Source organism: Chiloscyllium plagiosum, unplaced genomic scaffold (assembly GCF_037043375.1).
Source record: "Chiloscyllium plagiosum isolate Xiang-an unplaced genomic scaffold, Cpla_swu_hap1 HiC_scaffold_15, whole genome shotgun sequence".
Taxonomy (NCBI): Eukaryota; Metazoa; Chordata; class Chondrichthyes; order Orectolobiformes; family Hemiscylliidae; genus Chiloscyllium; species Chiloscyllium plagiosum.
In genome coordinates this window covers 11,826,857-11,843,594 of record NW_028270153.1, presented here as the reverse complement: position 1 = coordinate 11,843,594, position 16,738 = coordinate 11,826,857, and the positions used below count along the sequence as shown (strand labels likewise).

At 42.4% G+C, this 16,738-nt stretch overlaps 1 protein-coding gene across 2 annotated transcripts in view; it reads left to right on the top strand.

Moving 5' to 3' along the window:
- cunh20orf96 (chromosome unknown C20orf96 homolog) overlaps positions 1–16,738 on the top strand; it is a 45,448-nt gene that overhangs the window by 13,741 nt on the left and 14,969 nt on the right. The window contains exons 5-9 of one of the 2 annotated variants that reach the window (XM_043710838.2): positions 2,595–2,753; positions 4,380–4,479; positions 5,370–5,527; positions 5,728–5,829; positions 15,647–15,733. In XM_043710838.2, the coding sequence (XP_043566773.2) occupies positions 2,595–2,753; positions 4,380–4,479; positions 5,370–5,527; positions 5,728–5,829; positions 15,647–15,733 (606 nt within the window). Of the gene's footprint in view, positions 1–2,594; positions 2,754–4,379; positions 4,480–5,369; positions 5,528–5,727; positions 5,830–6,950; positions 7,077–15,646; positions 15,734–16,738 lie in introns of those variants that run through there. The other variant, XM_087994741.1, reaches the window with a different exon arrangement.

Below are 16,738 nucleotides of genomic sequence, written 5' to 3'. Positions count from 1 at the left end.
ACCAAGTGCGGCAATGCCAATCAGTATTAAATAATTAAAATCAAATCAAAGACTTTCCTATGTTGTGTGACTGAACTACAACATAGAAATGCACTGACCAACAGAAGGAATTCTCCCTTTAATTTCAAAACTTAGGAAATAGGGGAGGAATAGGTCATTTGACCCCTTGAGCGCTCTCCACCATGTAATAGATCATAGCTGATGTTCTATCGTAATGCCATTATTCTGCACTGTCCCCATATTCCTTGATGTTTTTTAATAAATAGAAATCTATTGATCTCTGCCTTGAACATTCTCAATGTCCGAATCTCCATAGCCCTCTGACAGCAAATAAGAAAACTTCAAGTATTTGCCACCTGAACTGAAGAAATTCCTCCGAACCTCAATACTAAATGGCCTACTTCTTATTCTGAGTTCTCTTCTCGTCTCCTCTCCAAAATTGAGGCCTGAGGAACTTCCTTTCTGCATCCATCCTGTTGAGTCTTGAATGAATTTTATATGCTTCAGTACGATCGCCTCTCACTCCTTTAAATTCTTGAGTGTACTGACCCAGTTTCTTGTCCTCAAGGAAGGAGAGCAAAACTGTACACTGTATTCAAACTGCAGTCCCTGTAAGGCTCTGTACAATTACAGCAAGACATCTTTACTCTTGTGCTCAATTCCTCTAGCAATAAAGACCGATAAACCATTTGCCATTCAAATCCTCTGGAGAGAGGGGTGCCTCAGTGGAATGCACTTCCATTTTGCTTTCAGTGTCAACATCAAGCTCTCGCATTTTGAGAACAGCATAAATTAGCTATGGGAGAAAGATCCTGTCTATCTTGGAATGAAACCTTAAAGAATTTCCTCTGATTTTCTCAAAAAATGGTGTTCAAGAAATACATGCGATGCAGAAAATTTGCTTGTCATCTGTTTTGAGCAGTGCTGCATGCAAGCTTTCTTCATGGCATTATTGGTGTCAGCACCTGCAGAGTTTTATAATAAAGTATAGTTTGATGAATGTCGAATATCATTTGCAGTTAAAATGCTCCTAACATTACCAGAGTCAGTTCAGAGCAAATTGTTCCAGGTAAAACTTGGCGATACTGATTCTACAGGAGCTCTTTTTGGTACTGTTGCGAGTGACATGCTGATATTGAATTAAAAATATGTTTTATTCCTTTGATACTTATTTGAACTCAATCATCCCTTGTCAGTTTGGTAACTATGTTTTGCGTTTTCGGTTTTGTGCTACCTGTCCCCATAGTGTGCTCATTTATGGGGCAACCACAAGACCGTTAACAGCTGCCGAGGTTTCTGCCTTGAACCACAAGCACACATTTCTCTAGAGCCTTTCTCCCCTGTCTGTCTATCTCTTCACCATCATAAATATCCTTTCCCCCTCCCCCATCCCATTGCAAACCTCCCTTACCAACTCCATCTACCTGACTATACCCTTGTTTCATGCTTAAAAAAGACACCCTACAAGTCAGTCCAGCAGCCTGAAATTTTAACCACACACTGTCATTCTTTGTAACCATGCTGATTTATTCCATGTTCTGTCACCTTCTGCACCAGAGTGTTGCTGCCTTACCAACCCTTTTCCAAGCGGGATTGCAGTTCTTTGAACACATTAGCTTAAAATACTGCCACAGCCTTATACTGTACATGAGAATAAATCAAGAGAGCAAAGATGTCCAATTTTAGCTCTTCACCTGGAAAAATAGATTTGGCACTTCAAATTCTAAGCTGTGATTAATAAATAAATAGGCAAAAGTGGGGACTGCAGATGCTGGAAGCCAGAGTTTAGATCAGAGTGGTGCTGAAAAAGCACAGCAGGCCAGGCAGCATCCAAGGAGCAGGAAAATCGATGTTTCATGCAAAAGCCTGACCTGCTATGCTTTTCCAGCACCACTCTGATCTAAACATTAATAAATAACTATTGAGTGAAAGCATTTCACTTCCATAATCTAGGTTTGTTCAATATATCATTTCAGTTGCATCACACTGTAATCTTTTGCTATAATTCTGTGTCTTATGGTCCTGCTCCACAGCTACCTGATGAAGAAGCAGCGCTCTGAAAGCTAGTGCTTCCAAATAAACCTGTTGGACTATAACCTGGTGTTGTATGATTTTCAACTTTGTCCACTCCAGTCCGATACTGGCACCTCCACATAACTTTGAGTGACTAGGTTTAAGAATCAGCCATCGTTTCCCCACACAAAATAAAAATACCTGTTCTGGGGCAAAGAAACATTGACCATTTGACTCATGATGTACATTCTCACTAAGTGCCAAGCAAGGAAGCCAGGAGAGGTCCTAGACACTCATTACACCTATGTGCCATTTCCCTATCACATCTCAATATTCTCTCTCTGCCAGTTTTAAGTGCATCACACATCACACTCACCTCAGTTTTGCTAATGCTTTACAAATGTAGATACCTTAGAATTTGTAAGACACAGAACATTTTGGGAACATTGAGCATGGGGTGGGATGGGGAGAGGACGGGTTTATAGAAGGTCAATACACCAGCTACAGATTGTTACTTTCACCTCTTTACCTGAGGACCCACTATAGTTTGAGAGCTCCTGTTTAACTATACTGCTTCACAGTATCTAATAACAGCAAAGAAGAAGCAAATGGATGAATGCAAGGAATATAGCAAGACTCTCCTGGATATGAACATGAAGCTGGCCAAAGAACTGAAAGAGATGGATGAAGTCGCCATGAAAGAGTCCAGAAACCTCCTGGTTCAGTATAGCAAGTTTAGGGTATGTGACTAATGTGGATCATGTGACATCTATCTGACTACGTGCCTATTTTTTCAAGCTGTAAGTCTATAGATCCATTTCATCTCAAGTATGATTCAAAGTGTGAGTGCTTGTTCTTTCCTTAAATTGAGCTCTGTCTGTCATGGCTTCCCCCTCCCCCATTAACCTTCAGCCTGTCTGTATGCTCCTTCGTAACTCCCTGTAATATATACCCAATATTGAATATGCATCGTGAATCAAACCTAACTATTCTATCGTATCTTATTGAAGAGTGAGGTTGGCTAAAGGCCACAAACTGTTTGTCTACCATTGTCCAAATGTGCGCATGGACCTCCAGTCTGGAATAACAAACGCTTATGGGCAGAAGTAGGTCATGGATGTGACTGAAAAATAAGCTTTTAAGAATCATAGCACCTGAGGCAGTGGTGTAGTAGTAATCTGCCTGTTATGTTCTGGGGCATGGGTTCAAATCGCTCCATGGCAGTTTGAAGTGATTTAATAAATCCAAATTTTTTTAAACTAGTCCAATTATGCAACCACAGTTGTGGTTGTGAAAGCTCATCTGGTTCACTTATGTGCTTTAGGGATAGAAATGTGATGTCCTTGCATGGTCTGGGTGACATGTGACACCAGACCCACAACAATGTGCTTCATTTTTAACTGCAGTCTCAAATATCAGTTGTATGAAACCACTAAAGAAAAGAAATGAAACCAGACAGACCACCCAGCATTGATCAAGGTACCAGAAACAACAATGGCAAACTCAGTCCCGTTGAAGTCCTAGTTACTAACATCTGGGAGGTAGTGCCAAAAATGGGAGGGCATTCTCACAGAATGGTCAAGCAACAGCTTAATGTAGACATACTCAGGATCATACCTTGCATTCAATGTCCCAGACACCACTATCACCAACCCCGGGTTTGGCCTAACCCAACGGCGGGTCAGACCCTACAGAGTCGATAGAAGGATAAGAGGAGAAGGTTCCTGGGTTCACCACTACCCCTACATTCCCCTCCAAGCCACACACCATTCTAATTTGGAACTGTTTTGTTATTCCTTCATTGTTGCTTTGTCAAAATCATGGAGCTCCCTCCCTTAGCAGCACTGCATCGCAGGGACTTCAGCTCAAGAAGGCAACCTGTCACCACCACCACCTCAAGCAGTTAGGAATCAGCAATAAATGCAGTTCTAGCCAAAGACAGGCATATCCTGTGAACGAATAAAAGAGAACAGTGTGCAGCTAGAATTATTTCCCCAAGGAAACCAAAGGGAACCAAACTTTTAGGTCTGAGGAATTTCCATGGAATGTAACATACAAAATTGCAGTGAAGTATCTTTCCAATACTTGTTTAGTTAACAGGCTAGTACCTGGGTAAGGTAGGGTTGGCATAAAAGACTGCCAAGCCAGGAGAATCAGCTGGCTTGCTGCTGCCAGTGGAAGCATGCTCCCACAGTCTTAGTGTTAACTTTGCACCATTCCTTTAGAGGTTGCAGAATGTGGAGGTATGGTTGTTTGTATCAACATACTTTGTGACAAACTTATCAGAAAGGAGTGTGAATAAAATGGATATGTTCTCTTAAATCTGACATTGTTCTTTCAATTTTCTCTCTCATTTTGTATGTAAGAAAGGAATTTCTGGTGTAAGTGATTGGAAGCGACAGGAGCTTGAAGCAGCAAAGAACGACCTCAAAGACACTGAAGAAATAGTGGGACAGAAATCTGGAGGTCAGTGAAGAACTGTTGTATATTGTGATTATATTTCTTTTGTAAATATGTGTAATTCCTTCACGTCACTGGGTTAAAATCCTGGAATTTCCTTCCTAAGGGCATTGTGTCTATATACATAATGTGGACTGTGTGGTTCAAGAAGGCAACTCACCACCACCTTCTCAAGGCCAACCAGGGACTGACACTAAATGCTGCCAACCAGCAATGCCTGCATCCTATGGTGAATAAAAAAGATAAAAAGGAGCCTTCAGCTATAGTTACAATTCCTGATTTCTATCTTGTCCTTCTTTAGAATCAAGAAAGATCTACTATATTCATGGTCTTATTATGAGAGTTCTGGGCACCTGCTCGGGGAAATCGATCACTAAGAGTTGAAAGGTATTGAAGAAGACTCCATTCAAAATTAACTCTTTCCCTCTCTACAGGTGATGCCTGACCATCTAAGTACTTTGAGCATTTTTATTTTAGATTTCACATGCTATCGTAGATTCCCTACAGTGTGGAAACAGGCCATTCACACCAACAAGTCCACACCAACTCTCCAAAGAGTAACCCACCCAGACCCATTGCCCTCCCCTATTACTCTACATTTACCCCTGACTAATGCACCTAACCTACACATCCCTGAAAACTATGGGCAATGTAGCATGACCAATTCACCTAACCTGCACATCTTTGGACTGAGAGAAGAAACCGGAGGAAAGCAACACAGACACAGAGAATGTGCAAACTCCACACAGTCGCCCAAGGCTGGAATTGAACCTGGGTTCCTGGCGCTGTGAGACAGCAGTGCTAACCACTGAGCCACCATGCTGCCCCCTCTTTTGTTTTAGTGAAGTAGAATGCTTGTTATCAAACAAATCTGTCAGATGTTTTTACTTTCTAAGAGTTACATCGTCAACTGGAGGAAATTAACTCCCGAATTCGGAATGCGCAGGAGGAACTCAGCAAGCTGAAGGACTTTAGAGACAAAGACTTTCCTGTATATGCTTTGAAAATTGCAGAACTGCAAAGAGAAATTGGGCAACTCCCAGGAAAGCACCAAGTAAGTAGAGCCAAGATGCCAAGCATCTGTTGTGAAATTATTCTTGCCCCTGTTACATTGCAACCTTAATTCATGGTTGTCTATGTTTCTGCATTTGCTGTGTGTGAGGTAATTGTGTTGCCTGATCATCAATCACAGTAAGTTTCAGAAGGCACACCACCGCTGATCCCAGGTAACAGTCTTCTTTTGATATCAAACAGGCTGAGCTAGACAATATGGAGCAGATTGCACTTGAAGAAAGGAAGAAATTGCAAAATGCACTGAAGGAGAAAGAACAAGAGATATTACAGAAGATTGCTGAGGTTAGTAATTGAGAATAGTGATGGTTGGGGAAAATCCAACCTTTTCTTTCTCTTCTCCCTCATCCTTCAAAAAGGATTCTGAGGCTGAAGGTTAATTGACCATTTCAACATTGAGACTGAACAATTTTTGCTCGGTAAAAGTATTGAGGGTTACGGGCACCAAAGCTGACAAATGGATTGGGTACAGGTTTAGCCATGAAATTAAAGTTAGGCACAAGCTGAAGTTACTAAAGAACTAACCCTTCCTATTCAAAGAATCTATTTTATTTCCTCCCACAGGTTTGTTAATTTTCTGACATTTAACTTTGTATTTTACCAGAAAGTTTTCAGTAATGTGTTAACAAAGAGATTATGTGACCATGTATTCTGCCTGTTTGGAATTGCTGATCTATTGCATGGAAACAAATTAACTTACAATTGGGCTGGAACCTAGAAAGCTTTTTTTTCATTCATTCATGGGGATGTTGGCATTGCTGGTTGTGCCAGCAATTATTGCCCATCCTAGTTACCTTTTGAGAAAGTGGTACCGAGCTGCTGCCTTAAACCACTGTATGGTGTAGGTGCACCCATAATGTTGTTAGGAAGGGAGTTCCAGGGTTTGGACTCAGTAACACTGAAAGAACAGCAATATATTTCCAAAAATTGCAAGTTCTTATGTTTCCGTTTATCTGCTGCCCTGTCCTTCTAAATTGTAGTGGTCATGTGTTTGAAAGGTGCTGTCTAAGTCCTGTGGTGAGTTTCTGCAGTACATCTTTTAGATGGTGCACACTAGTCTACTGAGTCTCAGATGAATGGGCTGACTGGCACCATATCCCCACACAATCTCGCAGGCTGCTTTTTCGAGGATAGTGTCAAGCTTCTTGAGTGTTGCTGGAGCTGCAGTCATCCAGGCAAGTGGGGAGTGTTCCGTCACACCCCTGACTTGTGCCTTATCGATGGTGGACAAGTTTTGGAGAATTAGTAGGTGAATTATTCACTAAGATTCCTAACTTCTGACTTACTTTTGTAACTACTGTAGTTGTGACTTATCCATACTTTCCCAGTTTGTTGCCTTAAATTTGTTAGCATGTGACTGTACCTCTCTCAATTAAAATGTAAGTAACTTACTTTTACTGTAACAGTACAATGTCAATCATAAGGATTTCTTGAATTAAAGAGGAGCAAGATCATTACCTGCTCGACTGCATGAAAAATGATAAAGTCTCATTGTCAAGCATATGTGAACCTTTGTCAAGTCACCCAGGCCTGCACACACAGGTATAAATTTGAAAGGGAATGCTGTCCTATACAAAAGAAAGAATGATATATAAGTTAGAGTCCCTTTGGGTGTTGTTGAGGTGCCGTGCTTTAAACTAATACCACAGCCGGCCAGCTGGCTTCTTGGACCATTCTCAGTAGCAAATGTTGTACTTTTTTTTAAAAAGTTTTCAGTTTCCTGATGCTGGTTCTCTGTGTACCTGGGAACCGTGCACTTTTCTTCTTGAGGAGCAGAGAGTGAACGTTCTTTCTGTTTTTAACATCTACATACTTAAGTTTTATCTCTCTTGCTCTGCCAGATATTTCCCTTGAAATAGCTTATGTATTTGTTTTTAATCTACCCTTTTGTTTATGAAATACTTTCTACTTTCCTCAGAAATAATAGTCAATGACACTCTTGGCTTGAGAATCTTTGCCATAATCTTTGACAACAACTCAACTACAGCCTACAACCTAGCAGGGCTTCCTTTCTCACAGGCCTACGAATTCACCAAGCTGCTTGTTATCATCGCCCTTCACTCTTTTGTTCTCGAGCTTAATGATTATAGGTGAAGTTCCATCTCCAACTTGTGAAGATCCCCTCATTGTGGTGTAAATCATAAGAGGTAAGGGCATTTTTATGCCTCTGAGCTGAGGTTGAGGGTGTGGTTTGTGATGGAAGTGTTCAGTTTCATTGTCTTTGGAGAGAAAAAATAATTTCAGCCCAGGCTGCCTTCTCTTTAGTTTCATTTAGATTTAGTTTAGATTCCATTCGATTCCATTCACTTCTTAAGTCCACTGTAGTTCCATGAAATTGGGTCAAGTCATGCCTATGGTCGTCATAAGTCAGTGTTATTGGTCACTTTTTTTAAAAGTCCTTTTAGTCCATGCAAGTTCCAGGTTTTAAAATGAAATATGGAATTCAAAAATCAGTCATTAATATTTTGTCAGAGCATTCTAAGGTGATTAAAGAATTTAACTGGGTATACAGAGGAAAAGCAGTGTGGTGGTGGTGAATTCAGAACATAAGCTATAACCATAAAATTAAAAGTAGGGTTTTTTTATTTGTTCATGCAAGCTACGTGTTTCTGGCTGGGCAAGCATTAATTTTGCATGTCTCATTGCCTTTGAGAAGGTGGTGGTGTGTTGCTTTCTCCAACCAATGCAGTCCACAGAGACACCCACGGCACTGTTAGGCTGGGAACCCCAGGATCTTGATGCACTGACTGTGAGGGAATGGCGATTATGTTTCCAAGGTAAAAACAAGGACTGCAGATGCTGGAAATCAGTCTAGATTAGAGTGATGCTGGAAAAACACAGCAGCCAGGCAGCATCCAAGGAGCAGGAAAATCAACGTTTCAGGCAAAAGCCCTTCATCAGGAATAGAGGCAGGGTGCCTGCAGAGTGGAGAGATAAATGAGAGGGGGGTGGGGGTGGGGAGAAAATAGCATAGAGTACAATACGTGAATGGGGATGGGGATGGAGGTGTTAGGTCAGAGAGGAGTGTTGAGTGGATAGGTGGAAAGGAAGATAGGCAGGTAGGACAGGTCATGGGGACGGGGCTGAGCTGGAAGGTTGGAGCTGGGGTGAGATGGGGGAGGGGGAAATGAGGAATCTGGTGAAGTCCACATTGAAGCCCTAGGGTTGAGGTGAGGCATTCTTCCTCTAGGCGTCGGGTGGTGAGGGAGCGGTGGTGGAGGAGACCCAGGACCGGCATGTCCTTGGCAGAGTGCGAGGGGGAGTTGAAATGTTCGGCCATGGGGCGGTGTGGTTGATTGGTGCGGGTGTCCCGGAGATGTTCCCTAAAGTGCTCTGCTAGGAGGTGTCCAGTCTCCCCAGTGTGGAGGAGACCGCATTGGGAGCAACGGATACAATAAATGATATTGGTGGATGTGCAGGTAAAACTTTGGATGTGGAAGGCTCCTTTGGGGCCTTGGATGGAGGTGAGGGAGGAGGTGTGGGCGCAGGTTATACAATTCCTGCGGTGGCAGGGGAAGGTGCCAGGCCAGGAGGGTGGGTTGTTGGGGGGGGGGGGTGCATGGACCTGACCAGGTAGTCATGGAGGGAACGGTCTTTGTGGAAAGGGGTGGGGTGGGAAATATATCCCTGGTGGTGGGGTCTGTTTGGAGGTGGCGGAAATGTCGTCGGATGATTTGGTTTATGCGAAGGTTGGTAGGGTGGAAGGTGCGCACCAGGGGCGTTCTGTCCTTGTTACGGTTGGAGGGGTGGGGTTTGAGGACGGAGGGGTGGGATGTGGACGAGATGTGTTGGAGGGCATCTTTAACCACATGGGAAGGGAAATTGTGGTCTCTAAACAAGGAGGTGTGTTCTGTGATGGAACTTGGTCCTCCTGAGAGCAGATACGGCGGAGGTGGAGGAACTGGGAATACGGGATGGCATTTTTGCAGGAGGTAGAGTGGGAAGAGGTGTAATCCAGGTAGCTGTGGGAGTCGGTGGGTTTGTAAAAAATGTCAGTGTCAAGTCGGTCGTCATTAATGGAGATGGAGAGGTCCAGGAAGGGGAGGGAGGTGTCAGAGATGGTCCAGGTAAATTTAAGGTCAGGGTGGAATGTGTTGGTGAAGTTGATGAATTGCTCAACCTCCAGGTGGGAGCACGAGGTGGCGCCAATGCAGTTATCAATGTAGCGGAGGAAGAGCTGGGGAGAGGTGCATACGGAAGATGGACTGTTATGTTTCCAAGTCAAGATAGTGTCTGTCTTGGGGAACTTGCAGGTGGTGGTGTTTTGATGTATTTGGTTCTTCTACTTGGTAGAGGTCACAGGTTTAGAAGCTGTAGTTGGAGCTTCAATGAATTGAATTGAACTAGCTTTATTGTCACTTGCTCAAATGAGTACAGTGAAAAGTTTATGAGTCGTAATTTATGGTGCCATCTTGGGTACAAGGTATCTAGGTACAAATTCTTCAGTACAAGTTCTTAGGGGAAGAAAATTAGGAAAATAAGGAAATAAGTCCAGCATTGCAGAGCATGCTGCACGTTCTCCCCGTGTCTGCGTGGGTTTCCTCCGGGTGCTCCGGTTTCCTCCCACAGTCCAAAGATGTGCAGGTCAGGTGAATTGGCCATGCTAAATTGCCCGTAGTGTTAGGTAAGGGGTAAATGTAGGAGTATGGGTGGGTTGCGCTTCGGCGGGTCGGTGTGGACTTGTTGGGCGGAAGGGCCTGTTTCCACACTGTAAGTAATCTAATCTAATCTAATCTAATCATAATAATAAATTAGAAAATAGAGAAATAAAAAGTTCAGAACAATAGTCCAGTTCATGTTGGCACTGAGCCTGCAGACCCCGCCAGGCTTCATCTCAGGGCTCTCTAGGTGGGGAAACAGCACTGGAATCATCTTGAATCCTGAAGTCCATGCTTGGCTGCGAGAACACCATGTTGGGCCAGGAGACATCCAGGCTGGGCCAAAAGACACCATGCTGGAAGGATATCTCACCGAGTCTGCGCTGAGGCTAGAATTCAGGACGTCTTCTCAGGAAGAAGGAAAAGAAGACAAATAAACCCACAAGTCACTGTACTGCGTTTTGTACAGCTACTGCTGTCACTGGTGAAGTCAGTGAATGTTGAAGGTTTGACTCTTTGCCAAGTAAGCAGGCTACTTTGTCCTGGATGTTGTCAAGCTTCTTGAGTGTTTCTATCCAAGCAAGTAGGGAGTATTCCATCACGCTCCTGACTTGTGCCTTGTGGATGGTGTACAGGCTTTGGAAATGGGAAGTGGGCTGTATGCTGCAGCATTCCCAACCTCTGACCTTCTGTTACAGACATTTGTATTTATATGGCTGGTCCAGTTTAGTTTCTAGGCAATTATCATTCTCAGTATGTTGATCATTAGGAATTCTGTGGTGGCAACATCATTGAACGTTAGGGAGCACAGTTAGGTTCTGTTGTTCGAAATAGCCATTGCCTGGCAGGGGCACCATCATCCTTGCAACTTGGCCAGAACTCCTGGCCACTTAAATCCATGCCCATTTTGCTTGGAACCCCACCCCACCTGTAGCACAAAAATGGCTCTGGCTCAGATGGCATCCTGTATGAGCATGATGATTATTTCTCTAGTTTCTAAATTATTGCTATGCTCTGTAATGCTTTTTGTCTTGCTTAGCCAGTGTGCATTCTGCACTCTTCTTCCTTTCAATCCTTTCAACTATTGTTCTTGCTGGGATCGCAGTAACTCTCATTCCATTCATCTCTTTCCAGTTGCAACTATCATTGAGATCACTTATTTCCACCCACATAACATTTCCAAATTTTGTCACTGCCTCAGTTCATCTGCTGCCACCTCCAAATTGACATGAGAATACACTATAAGGGGGAGGCGACAGGAGGGCAATTGGCACAAGCCAACTTGGGCGGGGGGGGGGGGGGGTACAAAAAGTTACAGGAGCAAGTCATTTAACCACTCGAGCCTTGTATACCATTCAGTAAGATATAGACCAGTGAATGATCCGTTCCCCATCCACCTGTCTTAATTCTGTACTTTATAACCTTGTCTTCCATCCATCTCAGTTTTGAAATTGTCTACTGACCAACTGCCTCGGTTAAATGCACTGTGTAGATGTAAATTAATTGTTAAATTGGTAGCAGAGTCATAGTAATTAGGAAACATTTTGTTGGCAGGTTTATTTTTTTAAAAGATGTTTTATTGATCATCTCTGACCAGATGTCATTTACGTTTCATAAATACCTTATCGCCAAGTTTGCCAAGGAGGCTAAAAGCCAACATTTACTTCATTTTTGATTTTCGCTGAGAGTCCTAATATCTGGATAATATTTGAAAGTAGAGGAAGGAGCAGAGCTTAAGGAAACAATGGGGCAATGAGACTAGTTTTCCATTTGTCATGAAAACTCATCATGATTTGAAAACTTGGGTTCTGAAGTGGAAGAGGAATGTGTAGCTTTAAGTTTGATTTATATTTCTGTTTTGTTCTGTTTATATTTCTGTTCCCCTGAAGTAGGGGAAAAAACAAATTGTTATTGCCTACTAATAGAATTCCATCTCTCAGAAGGACAGAATGTTCCAGAAGAAGAGGCAGTGTGCAGGTTTTCAAGTAGAATTAGAATTAGATTTGGTTGCCACATATACTCTAGTGTGAGTACAGTGAAAAGTGTACAATGTCGACATTCCTGGTACTATCTTAGGTATAATGTAGAAAAATTTTTAAAAAGTTAAAAGTTCCACTGTCTTTCTGAAGTGCTTAGCCATGCTGAGCTGGCATTCCCTATGAAGGCTCCATCTCCCCTGCTTTGGCCCGCTCTCCGGGAGACTTCGAGCAGCCTGCTCTTGCTCCTGTCACAGACGCTGGGGGTTAGAGAGAAAAGGACTAACAGCGCAGGTGTTGTTAGTTTTGTAATCTCCAAAACAGTCTGGCCTCAGAAATCCAGAAATCAAGTCCTAAATTGCTTAAAAGCTTAAGAGAAAAACAGTGACTGTTGAAGAGATGAGTTTAGCAAACACATTAAATAAGTGAGAACAGTACAGTATAGGGGTAGGCCCTTCAGACCACCATGTCTGCACCGACCATGATGGCATTCTAAACTAATCTCACCTGACTACACGTGGTCCATATCCCTCTATTCTCTGTGATTGTCTAAAAACTCTTAAACTTTGTTAATGTATCTGCTTCTTTCACCTTTCCTGACAGCACATTTCAGGCTCCTACCACCCTCTGCGTAACAAAAAAACCTTGTGCATCGTCTTTAAGCTTTCTCCTTCTCACCTTAAACTTATGCCCTCTAGTATTTGACATATCCACACTGGGATAAAGACTCCAAGTGTTCACCCTATTCGTGCCTTTCATAATTTTAATACTTCTTTCAGGTCACTGCTCAGCCTCTAACACACCAATGAAAACAATCCTAAGTTTATCCAACCTCTCCAGGTACTCCAGTTTCCTCACAGTCCAAAGATGTGCAGGTAGATGGTTTGGCTGTGCTAAATTTCCCATAGTGATTAGGGATTGTAGGCTAGGTGGATTTGCTGCAGGAAATGCAGGGTTACAGGGATAGGGTAGGGGAGTGGGTCTAGGTCTGGGTAGGATGTTCTTTGAAGGGTTGGTGTGGACCTGATGGGCTGAATGGCCTGCTTTCAAACTGTAGAGACTATTATTCTATAATCTATATTCTGCTGTATCCTTTGACAACTTCCTCACTACCACAGTTCCATAAATTCTCGTGTCATTTGCAAAATTACTAATCAGAGTCAAACTTACTAATCATCCAAATCATTTTACGTATATTGCAACCAACAGAGGTCCCAGCACTGAACCTTGTAGAACACCACTAGTCGCAGACTTGATGTCAGAAAAGCACGCCTCTACACCTACCTTTGTCTTTTGTGACCCAGCCAATTTTGTATCCAATTTGCCAACTCACCATGGATTCCATGCGGCTTAATCTTCTGGACCAATTTGCCATGAGGGACCTTGTCAAAGGCCTTGCTAAAGTCTATGTAAAAACATCTGCCGCCCTATCCTCATTTAATCATCTTGTCATTCCTCAAACAAAACTTAATCAAATTTGTGAGACAAGATCTCCTCACATAAATCGTGCTGACTACCCTGATCAGTAGTGCCTGTCCACAAATTTACTGTGATGGTCTTCTGGCTCTCAAGGCTTTGCTGCTTCTCGACCTTGCTTCTTCAGTACCTTCACTTGCTTAAAGGAGGCACTGGATGACTCATACATAGTTATAAACTCTCTTGACTTATTGGATAAGAGCTGCAGCTCTGTTTATAGAAAATAGGTTTTCCTAAGACTTGATTTTTTTTCTCTGTCTGGAATACTGTCTAGATCTGATGGCCCAGTTATAGGAAAGATATTAGTGAGCATGAGAGGGTTCAGAAGAGATTTCCCAGAATGTTGCAGGGTATGGAAGGTTTGAGTTATAAAGAAAGGCTGGATAGACTAGGGCTCTTTTCACTGGAGTGTATGAGGTATGACATTTATAAAATCACCAGGGGTACAGATAGGGTTAATGGTAGTTCTCTTTTCCCTAAGATTGAGAATTTCAAAAAGAGTGGTCACATTTTAAGGTGAGAAGTGAGAGATTTAAGAAAAGGAAGAGAGATAAGGTGGTTTGCGTGTGGAAATGACCTTCCTGAAGGGGTGGATGTGGGCACAATTACAACGTTTAAACAACATTTGAATAAGTACATGACTAGGGAAGGTTTGGCGGGATATGGGCCAGGAGCAGGCAGGTGGGGCAAGTTTAGTTTTGAATTAGGCTCAGCGTGGACCGGTTAGACCAAAGGTCTGTTTTGTGCTGTGAGATTCTGACAACTCCTTCCTTTTCAGAGGCTTCTGACCAAATGTTCACGTCCACACCTATCTGGGAGCCAATCATATAGTTGTTAGGAGGCAGAAGGTCTTTGGTCAGTGGAGTGGTGACCAGATGCCAATGACAATCAGCTACTTATTGCTGGCTAAATCTCCCTTTATGCAAACTCAGTGGTTTCAGCTCATCTACAGTAATCTTTCCCATGGCTTGAAGAAACAGCAGTGTAAACAGCTATTATAATGATGTCAAGTAACTGGCTTTTAAAAAGTACAAAAACCTTTTCCACAATACTTGGTTTTAAAAAACTACTTTTTTTCCTATTTCAGTTCACAATCAAAAATACAGAAAAGTAAAAAGATGCAGTCTTTACAATTCAAGGCTACTTGTTCTTCCCAATCGTACAAAATTTGTCGCATGAAATGCTGGAAATTACACATGGGCATATCTCAGCATGTTATCTGATGGCTCTTTGAAACATGAATGTTAAAGGATTAATTGTTTCAAAATCTTGATGTAACAATGATGCCAAATTTAAGAATCATCTTTAGCAAGGTCATTGTGTATCAACTGTTGCCTCTCAAACTTTCCCACTGGGACTTGCAGAACATTCAACAGTTGTAAAAAATAGAAAACAAGTGTGAATGATTGCACAGCTGTTGAAGTATACAGCAGGACCTTGTCAACTGCAGTCGCATGAACAAAACCAGAGCTTAGCACTCTGAAGCAGAACAATGGTTTAACACCTCACTGCAAATGTCTTTTTATTATCCAACGGTTGAATGAAGCTATTATTACTAAGGCTAGCAATTATTCCCATCCTGGGATGACTTGAGAAGGTTATATAGTTTTGATAACCTGCGCTTGTATAACAGTTTTAACAATAAAAATATCCCAGGTTCTTCATAGCAGCAGTATCAAACAAAATATTGACACCAAACCATATGAAACTGTTTGGTTAACTGGGCCATTGGGGAGGCTGTAAAGAGTTAATCATGGTGCAGGACTGGAGTTACAATTTGGTAGACTTAGTGAAGACAGCAAGGCTTTCTTCCCTGACAGATGTTAGTGAGACAGTTGGCTTTTTGTGACAATCCCACAGTTTCACCGTCATGTTCACTGGTACTAGCTTTTCATTTTCTTTGTTACATTTGGATTCAAATTCTCAAACAACTGCAATATAACATAACCATAACAGTAACATATCCTTACAACTTCATCTATAATGAGATTTAACGACTTTTTTTTGGCTGTGATTTTTTTTCATTTAATAGTTATTATTTTGTACTGGCAGGAACAATTCCGTTTCATTCCTCCAGGATTACAAGAGCTAATGTTTCACAATACGGTGATGAAGAAGGAAATAGAAGTTCACAGAGAGGTTAGTTCTGCGGATCACGATAACTTGAATTGATCTTTGATCTCTCCAAATGGTTATACAATATTGATTCCAGTTTCTAAACATTGTGCAGATGTATCTTCGGATGTTAGCTTGAATAGACTTTGTTCAGTTCAAACTGTACTGTGCTCAGATTTCAGTGCCTCCGGCATTGCAGGTGCACTGAGAACCACTTTGTGTAGCAAATGATGTGGTTAGAAGGAACTGCTAACAGTGGCACATAATTCAGATTCCAAAAAGGAAATTTGTCAGTTTAACCACACGTGTTGCAGACACTAGGGAGTCAATTTTCACTTGACCCTGCCTATCCTGAAACTCAAGTGATAGGTCAACATGTGGTTTTACATCCAATCCTGTTTTCCAGCTCATTGAAGTCAATAGACAGTAATATTAGGCAGTATTAAAAACCACAGTCAAGAGTGGAGTGCTGGAAAAGCACAGCAGGTCAGGCAGCATCCGAGGAGCAGGGCGGCACAGTGGCTCAGTGGTTAGTGCTGCTGCTTCATAGCATCAGAGACTGTAGTTCGATTCCAGCCTCTGGCAACTCTGTGGAGTTTGCACATTCCCCTCTGTGTCTGCATGGGTTTCCTCTGGGTGCTCTGGTTTCCTCCCAGATCCATAGATGTGCAGGATGTGCAGGTTAAGTGAATTGGCCATGCTAAATTGCCCATAATGTTCAGGGATGTGTGGGTAGGGGTAATGTAGAGTAGTAGGTGTAGGGGAATGGGTCTGGGTGGGATACTCTTCGGAGGGTCGGTGTGGAATTGTTGGGCCAAATGGTCTGTTTCCACACTGTAATTCCAATTCTAATTCAGGAGAATCGATTCTCTTGATCCTTGGATGCTACCTGACCTGTGCTTTTCCAGCACCAGATTCTTAACTCTGATCTCCAGCATCTGCAGTCTTCACTTTCTCCTGGTATTTGAAACTAACATTCCACTGCACTCTGTGGGTTACCCAAACCTGCAAATCAGGTCAAAATGACCC